Source organism: Triticum dicoccoides, chromosome 7A, assembly GCF_002162155.2.
Source record: "Triticum dicoccoides isolate Atlit2015 ecotype Zavitan chromosome 7A, WEW_v2.0, whole genome shotgun sequence".
Lineage (NCBI taxonomy): Eukaryota > Viridiplantae > Streptophyta > Magnoliopsida > Poales > Poaceae > Triticum > Triticum dicoccoides.
The window spans coordinates 90,631,560-90,642,373 of record NC_041392.1 but is presented as its reverse complement, the minus strand read 5'-3'; the positions used below and the strand labels follow the sequence as shown (position 1 = coordinate 90,642,373).

Below are 10,814 nucleotides of genomic sequence, written 5' to 3'. Positions count from 1 at the left end.
CCTCCGGGGTGGAGGACGGCGGAGAGAGATGGCCGCCGGAGCCGGGTGGCTTCCGGCGCGGAGCGGAGCGGGAGCTCGGGAGCGGAGCGGAGCCGTGTTCAACTGTCTTCCATGGAGTTGAGACCCCCCAGATCGTTCCTCATAATCTCTCTCGGCTCATTAGCTAGATTGTAGGGGTTAGTTGAGCTGTGCTTTGTCTACACCCATGTATATGTAACCTGTCGATATGAATACTGAATGTGAGTTGCATCCCAAACCGATACGCCGCCGGCGACACTAACACCTTGGGCTGTGCACGATGATGAGTGGCTTCATCTAGAGCCCTCCTTAGAGCACCATGGCATCGCGCGCAACAGCATCCAATTGGGAGTGCGCTTGTATGTGCATGGAGTGCAGGCGAACGATGCAAGGCTTGCCAGTGCGAGGAATGGAATTCACCGCAGCGTGCGCATGCTGGTCTTGTCAGTGCAGCGAACGGCATCTGTTGTCGCGCCGTCCAATACGACGAGACACAAATAATACTAGAGCCAAGCACCTTCCGAGGTAATCCATGCACAAGTACACAACAGAACACACATGCTCAACGCAGCAAGTTGCTCCGATTCTGGCCGCCGGCTAGACGCGTACATGTACGCATGCACATACAGGAGCGCTTCTGATCCATTCCTAGCGCAGGAGCACTTCTGATCCATTCCCACCGCGAAGATGATTATGACGCGTGGGTCCACTTAATCAGTGAGAGTAGAAAGTTATCTCACTGGGATTGTCTTTTTTCCGGTGTGCCAAATTGGTTTAAACTGATTGAGAGGGTCGGGATTAGACCAGGATCATGAATACAGGGTACAAATTTCAGGGATTTCAAGGTGAGGGTTTATTTTCGACGAGCTCTACAAGCTGAAGATTTAAAACAGACTTCACTCCCTCCCCAGCCTACTCAGCAACGTGACTGGGTTTGGCAGTGCATTTACTTTAAGCATTTTCTTAAGAAAGCTTCTCAATTTATCATCTTATGATTTCCATATTCGAGTAAATGTTTAGTTGGAGAGTTCCTGGAAGGTCACGTGCCAGATGAGGCGCGCTTGCAAAATGCAAAGCAGTCGAGCACGTGCACGTAGTGCTGGAGCTTGGCCGCGTAGTCGCCTGCGATGTCTTCCTGCACCAGCGCGACCGCATGATCCTTCATGACGCCGTACATTGTCGTCAACCTCGATCGATCACCACGAGCTGCAACTCGGAGAAGAGAAAGCAGCCGGAGGAGGAACGAGAACGCGACGGGCTCGTGTGCTGTCGGGCGTCGGCTCGGTCCGTTCACTTTTGAGGTCGGCCATCCCCAACGCGTCGTCCCACCCACGCAGCGAGTAAACGAACAGCGGAAAAAAAAAACGTACCGGTAATACTGGGCCGCGCAAGCATATGCGGCCGTGGTGCTCTTACCGGGCCTCTTCTGAAGCCCAATCGAACGAGAGACGCGACGCGCGCTGGCTTGGCTGGTCGCCCGAGCGCAGCAGGGACTCTCTCCGTTCTTTCGTTTGTTTAGTACCACCTCGCTGGCCGAGAGCGGAGAAGAGGTAGAGGAAGCTATAAGAGGAGGGAGAAGGGGACGTTGCAAATCATACCTTTCTCGGCCTTTTGGCTAAGATCAAGTGTAGTATCTGTTTTTATCAGTTTAATATCTGATATGTGGGTCATGTGCCCACAATGATATTAAATTTATTTTTTATGGGGGAGGGTCCATCATAGTGGCTTGCCACTAGAGCCCTCAGGTGACGCCTGGGCGTTGCACTACAGCCCAGGCTGGCGCACCCCAACCAAAACTAATTTGAAAGTTTAAATGTCATCCCAAAATTGACTTGTTGCAGCTAATACAGAATCACCTTTTCTCTCAACTAGCTGTAGGCCTGGACGCTGCTTAGCTTACTTTGTAAAACGTAGATCTCGGAGAGATTCTGACCACGGCTTAATATAGGAAAAGCAGAGTTTGTACTTTGTAAAACGTAGATCTCGGAGAGATTCTGACCATGGCTTAACTAATAATGAGGCCAACAATCCCAGAGATGTGCAGTAGCAGTCATGACATTATTTACATACAAGTCATCGGGAACTAAACACGATGAGCGGACACAAGTTTTAAAAGCATTTGTTACATTATACTCCCTCTAAAGAAATATAAGAGCGTTTAGATCACCACTTTGGAGGGAGTACCTAGGAATGAGTTTCATGTTTGTGTCACCTCATACTGGTGGCAGATCCTCAACGGCGTGTCTTTCGAAACTGGCCTCTCATCAGACCAGAGCTCCATGTTCAGATCACTAGTTCCCCAATGCACCAAACATTTGCTAACCTGACGGTGATCGAAACGGTTTACCATGCTCAGCCCTGAACACTTGTCCACCAGCGTCCACTCCCCTGATCAATGAGTTTGCCAGAAGATCGGAGAGTGGATTAAAGAATCAGCATAAACGTTACAAATGTCCAGGATGGCAAGCCAAAAGATGCTGGTCAGGCAACAAGAAACTCGAAACATTGTGCAGAGTGCCACATATTTACCGTTCGGTCGGAGGCCTCCCTCCAGTGTCACTTCTCCGGAATCTAAAGAGATCTCTTGTTTTGAACCATTGATGGCCGTGAAAGCAACAACTACCTCAGTTGGGTGTAGAAGCGTAAAGGTGGGACGGACTCGCAAACAGACCAACCTTCAGAGGAGAAAACATATACATCGATGAGTCATGATTAGGGCTGGCAGAAGAAGTCTTAAGCATTTCAGTGAACCTTACTATCGGACAAAGCATGTTGACATTAGCCCGGACTCGAGATGTCACCGTGTTATTTTAATGGCATATTAGCGTGCTTCAAATCATAAATCATGATCGATCTAGAAACTGTTAAGGTTCAAAAGTTTTTTTTTCTCAAATACTGTTAGGTTCAAAAGTCGAAGATAGAAGATATGAGGAATCAGGGTTCGAGACCCAGGCCGGCTAGGAGGCACAGCTGCGTTCCAACCACTGGGCTAAGTGTCCATCCAACCATGCTTGCCTCTTATGTGATCAAGACGATGAGACAATCTCATATCTTTTGACAAGCTGCCATTTTGCTATGAAGGTTTGGTTCAGGTTACTTTCCCAGGTGGATGCGCAGGATATCACTCTGTCCCCTAACAAGAATCTTAATTACTAGCACTCACCTTGAGAATCCACCAGAGCCAGGCCCAACACTTCTTGCTTCAATGCTAGAGTCAATCTGGACAATCTTGGGATTGTCCGTCAGAATAGATATGTGGCGCTGAAGAACCAGTCCACCCCCAATATCTCCTTCCAGGCAAACTTTGGATTCCTCCACGCATGATTGCTCCAAATGCCCCCTGCACATTTCTATCAACAGTTACTGTTGTGGCTAAAACTAGAACTCCACACAAACTACTCACTTGACAGGCCAAAGCATATCAATAAAAAAAATGAAAAATAGGAATCAGTATTACGATGATGATTTACGTTACCTCACGATCTTGTACTCTTCTGTGCAGCCAGCAGACCTATATTCAGTCCTACTGTACTCCTCATAACCATGGATTTCAATCCTGCTATGTAGCCACTGGGAATCTAGAGAGAACCAGAGATTAAGTACATGTGATACTTAAGTTAATAAGAAAATAATTTTTGGATATATTTACGACCAATGAAGCAAATAGACGAACGGCATCCACATTACTCAATTTATAAAGCATCTAAGAAATTTCAAGACCCTGTTGCACCACATGTACTGGCATGTCAATAACGGTTCCAAGAATAGAGACTGCCTTGAAATTCTCTATTTAGCAAACAAGATATCCTACTACTGTTGAAGTGTTGATACATAGACATCACAAAATAATAGAAGTCCATTGATCATACAGCACCAAAGAAGCATACCAGAAGGAAGATGAGTCATCGAAATAATACGGCCGCCAATCCATGGTACAATCTTAAGAAACCAGTCCCCACTCTTCAAAATAATAAGTGTTTTTGACAGATCAGCACCTTCCTGTCCCGATGGCTTATCCATATCAGGTATAGGACGAATTGTCTCTGTACAACCATCCCAAGATACCAAAGCAGTCCAAGTTCAGTCAAATAAAACTCCAGTTATAGTGAGCTCTTCCAATGTAAAATGACAGAGCCACAGATAGATACCTAAACGTTCCTTGAGATCAAGTTCACTTGCTGCAACCAAGCTGGACACTTCAAACTCAGAAGGCATCATAAAATGTACCTCTTCGCCATCCACACCGCGTGAACTCATCTGAGTTCACAGAAATAATAATTAAATTCTTTAGAACAGAAAATATAATGTGATACTCCCTCCGATCCAACTTAATTGTCACAGCTTTAGTACAACTTTGTACTGAAGTTATATTAAAGCTGCGACAATTAATATGGATCCGAGGGAGTAAAACAAAGGGCAACAAGTATACATAGTATTACACACCATAGCACCTCCACCAAGCAAAATACTTATGTTTAAGTTACGTTTTGGTCTCTTCCAGGATCCTTCAGTTTTCAGAACTTTCACAGAAACCACTGATGAGTGGACTTCGGCGACATAATATGTCAGCAGATAGTCTCCCTGTGTGAACCCGTATCCATCGCCGGCATCCTCAAACAAGACACCTTCAGCTTTACCTGTAAAAAATTCAGACATGGTGAAGAACAGAAAGTATGTGCACCATATGACAATGCTTAAATGAGTATCTTCAACACAGGAAACTGGCTAAAAATCCAGTGCAGAATTCTGTTATTCTATTTGTTTGAGCACATGCGAGTACTTGCTAAATCACACATTACTAACGGTAACATGGTCAGATCTTCACAAAGGGTATAAGAGGGGTATAATTATGAATTTCGTTAAACATAACCACCTCCCGATAAACCACATATCACAAATGCAAGTTACCCCAGGCAAAGTTACAGAAACGCACCATTTTCATCCAATGCAACAAGTAGTGATAAATCGTCCCCTAAACTTGCTTCACCAACATGCTGAATAGGAAGGCCTACAGGAAGAATTGCTCCACCTCTTAAATACAACACTGGGAGATCCTATATTATCATCAGTCAGAAATAAATAAAAATTAGTTCCAGAATAGCTTTGTAGGCAGCACAATAAAAGTTGACCAACCAACTTACGGGGTGGGAATCTCCAAAATCAAAAGGTAACCAAATGCCATTTGGTAACTTATGTGCACATTCATGAGCTCCTTTATCAGGTAAAGTGCTGCCAAAAGACCGGAAGTTTTGATGTCACATAGAAGCGTAGAAAAATATACAGGTGGTGCATCATTGTGGCCATTGATTTCTCTACGTTTAAAGGGATGACAGAAAATTTACATTTTTCAGTCAAGGGTGAAGAACATAATGGCATTATGCATAAAATTCTACTAACACACAAGAAAATCTTCATTTCCAAGATAACGAAGCAGGAGGTACGTTGTGGCCTCATTGATGTGATACCATTACCTTGCACAAACTAAAAGTGGCCCCAGGAGAAACGAAGTCTCGATTTTCCTCAGTTCTGTGTCTTGTGGGTCTACAACAAAGTAATGAACAAGATTTTGTATTACAGAACAAAATTCATCCAAAGAAGACTATCTACTATCTGGCACACCAGCAAGGAAGAACATAAATACTTTTTCCTTGTCTAGTCCTGAATCATAACATTCAATGATTGTTATTTCTTAGAGCCTTTGTTATTTCTTAGAGCATCTCCAACAGAGGCGCTAAAAGTAGTCCGCGCTGTAAAAATCGCTAATTTAGCGCGCGGAGCATCTCCAGCAGACGCTGCAAAAGCCAGCACGCTGTAAAATCCAACCGGCGCGCTGGGAATTTCTGCATCACACGCGGGATATTTGCTGCGCGGCGTACAGCGCGCTGGACAATGACGCGCGAAGACCAGCTGCTCCGCTCCGCTTCGCTCCCTCTGCTCGTTCCGCCATTTCCTGCAGCTCGCCGCCGCCGGCCGCCGGCCAGCGCCATTCCTCTGTGTGCTCGTTATCTGCTCTTCCCGGCATGGGGCGGAGCCACCACTGCCCTTCTGCTCGCCGGCTGGAGCTTGCCGCCTCGAGTTCGCCGGCCGGGAGCGCATGCCGGCCGGGAGCCGCCGTTGCCTCTCTGCTCGCAGCCTCCCTGTGGCCGAAGGCTAGCGTTGCATGCGGAGCTTGCGGTCGATCGATTGCAAGCCAGCTGATAGGGAAGCCAAGCTAGCTAGCTCGTGTTTGTGCATCAAGCTAGCTCGCGTACGGTGGCCGGCGATTTCAAGGGGAGCTAATTGCGTTTTTGTTTTGGTCAGATGGATTTATCTGTAAATGTTAGGGACCTGTTTGTTGTAGATATATTTGTGACGCTTTATTTTTTTTAGTGCATCTGCTGGACCGCTGCGCGCCGTCCGCTACGCGCTATCTTTTTGTGCGTCTGCTGGACTGAATCGGCCACGGCGCGCTAAAATTACTAAAATGGCGCTGTAAAATTATTTTAACGCGTCGCTTTTTTGAGCGTCTGTTGGAGATGCTTTTAGAGCCTGTTTAGATGGGAATTTTGCAGGTTTCATATAGGAACAACACTATTTCCGGCAAACTTTATGTGAAATTACTGTGTTCCAACTTCCAAACATGCCCTTGTCATAGTAGTGCAACCACCGATCTTCGTTTTATAGATGTGCACCAAGAAAAGACAAAAGATGCGGACATGTTTTGCTACATCCCATTTATTCCTAAAATCTACAGCCAACTTAGACTATGTTTCTCTGCCACTACAATATATTTTAGTGAATAGTAAGACAGACATTATTACCAGCAAAGAGAAGTGGCGCAGCAACTGGAGTACCCTTCTTATGTGAAACATAAAACAGAGTGTAGATGTGTAGCAGTAGCCGATACCGTCTTAGTAGCGCGAGACGACAAACTTCCTCACACTGAAATATGCATTAGCTGTTAGAAATAGCCAGTGGTATCTCTATTAAGAAATTGACAACGCTAAAAAGCATTGGAGGATCCTAATGTATAAATAAATTAGATTACGCAAAACGTCAACACAATATAATACTAAATGAAAAGGGTTCTTCGTAATATATGCACAGTAGTAACAAATTTTAGGAAGGGAAAAGAGTTGTCCTCAGAGTGCATAAACAATAAATCATTTGTCTGGCTACATGATTTGCATAATGAAATGGAGGAAATGTTGTATGAAATGTATGCTTATCTCATGAACAAGAAAGCTCTCCTGTAGATTTGACTTGTAAACTAAGAAAAAATGGATATACTAACACCTTATGTATCAAAATGTAGCATATAAGAAACAAGCAAAGACAATGAAGCTTCTAGGACTGCAACTAGGTTTTGTTTGTGTGCGTACACAGTGTGGATGAGGGACATGAAACACACAAACAGTACCTCTTCACCAAAGGACCATGGCTCATGATCGACGGTTCCAGCTTCAGAATGGCCACGTGAGAAAGGAAACAACGCACCCACTCCCATCCATCTTCCAAAAAGTCTTGGAGTAGCATTTCCAGCAAACCCACCAATATCAGGACCCGACAGTGGCTGACCACTCAAACCCTGATTGGATATAACCACATTATTGATTCCTAGAAATGTATGATTATCATACCTAGTAATGGACAATATGATGGTTTTAATTTTTTGATGTCAACATATTGAGAATGATTTGCTTGAAGTAATCAGAAACAAGAAACAAGCTTGCAGAGTTGCAATGGAAGTAAAATTTAAAGAACAACATAAACTTGTAACTAATACAGGTACCAATGGTCCACAGCAGTAATGCGATCAAGAACGTTGCTTTAAGATCACAAGGTTGTGATCACGGTACAATCAAATCACAGGATTAATGGATTCAAACAATTGAATACACTTATGTTTTAAGTTGAATTGGGTAAAAAATGGTACTCCCTCTGATCCATACTAACTGTCACTGATTTAGTACAAAGTAAATGACTTGGTGCTTGATACATTTCAGGGAGGAGAGGGAGGGGGGTTGGCTATCTTGGACTTGAAGAAATAATTTACATACCAACTGAAGAACCATTGATAGACTCATGTGCAAATGCTCCCAATTCGAGAGATTATCACCAGTCCATGTTGCAGCATATCTTTGGCTTCCTATAAAACCAGCTCGTGTAAGAACGAATGGTCGCTTTTCTGTATTGGACATCACCATTCCTTCATAAGTAGATCTTGCCATCAGCATTCCATAAACCTGAAAATCATAAACATTAAAGCATGATCACATATGAAAAACTTGTTTCTGTTCCATTGCCAGTTTCTTTTTATTGCCAAAGCGATAGAGACATTACATTATGATAGTAAGAATGATTCTGGACACCACCAATATCAGCATCTCCTCTATGTATATTGCTCTCAGGCATTGTTTTAGTAGTAGTCTGCACGTTGACACCATCACTTCCATTTGCATACGGAAATATAAAATAAGATGGCACAGAACAAATGAATTGTGATAAGAGCATATACTGTCATAGCAGGCTCGTTCATATCATTCCATATTCCATCAACACCGTTGGAGATGAAATCCCTTACTAATCTAGCCCACCATGTGCGGATTCTTTCACTGGTGAAATCCGGGAAAACACAGTCACCAGGCCATACTTCCCCTGGAATTATAGGACATTAGGCATGTTCCACTGGTAAAATCAGTAAGATGACAAGGGGCTCATTTAAGTCAGTGAAACATACCAATGAATGGGCTACCATCTGCCTTTTTAATCCACACATCATTTTCTGAACCACTTTCATACACAAAGTAACCCTTCTCTTCCTTTATTCCCGGGTCAAGCATCCAGATTGATTTACAACCGATGGAATGTAGATCATCAACCATAGATTTTGGATCAGGGAAATGGTTCTGGAACATATCAAGTTCAGACAAAATCATTGTCATGGAGGAAACTTGTCTCGATGCACTTAGAATGACACTTATATAGACTATAGAATTTGTCTAAAATAGACGGATTTTTTGAGTAGACAATAATAGTCTGGAAAAAAGGGAGGCTCTATATGACATTATGAAGCAATATACATTTTAAGCATGCTACTTCCATGTAGCAACTATCGTAGAAAAGTACTTACATTGTCAAATGTGAAGCATCTAAAACCATCCATGTAGTCAATATCCATCCAAACCACATCACAAGGAATGCCTTTCTCTCTAAATGTTCTAATAACCTGTGAAAGGACTAAGTAAGTACAACAGTGAAATATCATCACTAGCATATTTTTAAGCCTCCTCTGGAAGTAATAAGTAACAAAGTATCAACAGGAAAATATCAACACTACATAGTCTTCAGCATCAGAGTTGAGAGAGCACTTATGAATCAGGAGACCTTTATGAAAAGCTAATGGAAAATTAATCAATTATCATAGTAATAAGTAACTAAGTATCAACAGGAAAATATCAACACTACATAGTCTTCAGCCTCAGAGTTGAGAGAGCACTTATGAATCAGGAGACCTTTATGAAAAGCTAATGGAAAATTAATCAATTATCATAGTAATAAGTAACAAGTATCAGCATGAAAAATATCAACACTACATTTTTTTGAATGGTAACACTACATAATCTTAATCCTCAGGTTGCATTCAGATAGAATACTTATGAATATAACTCTTGAAACAAAAGAGTTACAAAACATCAACATGCCTAAGACGTGAAAAAAGGTTTCCAACATTATGGTCTACTCTCTGTTAAGGGCATTATTAGTAATGTGCTTTAGTCTATGGTTTCTGTCTTCTGGATTTACTCCTCACTCTATGTGTTGGCCCTTATTATTTTACTAATTAGTATTTGTAGGAGGGATTAAATCCTGTTTTTTACATACCAAATTATCCCTTTGCAATCCCATTTAATAAGTTCATTACTCTTGTTTCACATCAAACTTCACTCATATCACTCTCTAACAGTACGAACACCAATCAGAAAAGATTCACATACCAGAGGAATTCCTTCGTCAGTTTGAGTACGTCATGCTATGATAAAAAAAATAGGCAAGATTTCAACCTATGCCACTTCAAAACATAGCAGCAATCACAAGAATGCCACCTAGTTTCTTGAAATCAGGATTGTGCCACAACAAAAGTGTCACCTCACCTATTTCCCCCAATTCGGATTCTTTCATCTTCTCTTCCCATTTCCCCCCAACTGCGTTTCCCACTTTGCCCTTGCCTTGCTTGGACAGAATCGAAGTACCAAGCCACATCAATCTTGGGCCAATCCAAATCGACTGAAGTCACCGAACCAATCAATACGTGACCAAACAGGGAAGCCTGAGCAGAGCGCTCCGCGACCACGGCTTGTCAAAGCGGGCGTCGCATCTGGGCGACGGCATAAGTTAGGTACTTAGGTGGCAATGTGAGCCTCAGCATTGGCTTAATCGCCATGGAAGTGCTCTGTTATCTGCTCCATCGGGAAGACGGAGGCGCAGATGCTACTTTGGACCTGAAGATTGAGCATCTATTCTTGTGCTTGCCGTGGATTTCCTGTGGATTCTGGAACTCGTGTGTAGTTGTGGCGGTGGTAGCAGGGAGAGACGGCGGGATGGGAGGCGGCCTTGCTTGGATCTAGGCTAAGCGCTGGCCTCTGCGTTGAGCTCGAGCGGCGGCGCGTCGGCCGCGAGGGCGAAGCCAGTGGCGGAACAGCGTCTCGCTCTCGCCGGGCGTGGTTTGATTAAATCAAAATTAGGCAGGGGCAAACATAGAAATTCAGTCGAGGATGATGGACCGAACTACACTGCCGATTTTTTTTCATTTATTACTT

General features: G+C 43.4%; 1 protein-coding gene and 1 non-coding gene across 2 annotated transcripts in view; one reads left to right on the top strand and one right to left on the bottom strand.

The window, feature by feature from the left end:
- The first annotated feature begins 1,612 nt into the window (after window positions 1-1,612).
- LOC119334774 lies at window positions 1,613-1,808 on the top strand. Its single transcript, XR_005161537.1, has one exon. It is a non-coding gene; the product is annotated as a U2 spliceosomal RNA (small nuclear RNA).
- Window positions 1,809-2,023: 215 nt separating this feature from the next.
- Window positions 2,024-10,814, bottom strand: part of LOC119330990 (alpha-glucosidase 2-like) — a 42,654-nt gene continuing 33,863 nt past the window's right edge. Inside the window, exons 6-22 of the mRNA XM_037604143.1 lie at window positions 9,131-9,226; window positions 8,738-8,906; window positions 8,516-8,655; window positions 8,341-8,427; window positions 8,058-8,243; window positions 7,418-7,585; window positions 6,819-6,939; window positions 5,490-5,559; window positions 5,160-5,247; window positions 4,952-5,072; window positions 4,462-4,655; window positions 4,167-4,275; window positions 3,906-4,061; window positions 3,494-3,596; window positions 3,182-3,358; window positions 2,548-2,693; window positions 2,024-2,406 (exon numbers count right to left, since the gene is read on the bottom strand). Coding sequence (XP_037460040.1) covers window positions 2,216-2,406; window positions 2,548-2,693; window positions 3,182-3,358; window positions 3,494-3,596; window positions 3,906-4,061; window positions 4,167-4,275; window positions 4,462-4,655; window positions 4,952-5,072; window positions 5,160-5,247; window positions 5,490-5,559; window positions 6,819-6,939; window positions 7,418-7,585; window positions 8,058-8,243; window positions 8,341-8,427; window positions 8,516-8,655; window positions 8,738-8,906; window positions 9,131-9,226 — 2,322 coding nt within the window. The 3' untranslated portion in view covers window positions 2,024-2,215. The remainder of the gene's footprint in view (window positions 2,407-2,547; window positions 2,694-3,181; window positions 3,359-3,493; window positions 3,597-3,905; window positions 4,062-4,166; window positions 4,276-4,461; window positions 4,656-4,951; window positions 5,073-5,159; window positions 5,248-5,489; window positions 5,560-6,818; window positions 6,940-7,417; window positions 7,586-8,057; window positions 8,244-8,340; window positions 8,428-8,515; window positions 8,656-8,737; window positions 8,907-9,130; window positions 9,227-10,814) is intronic.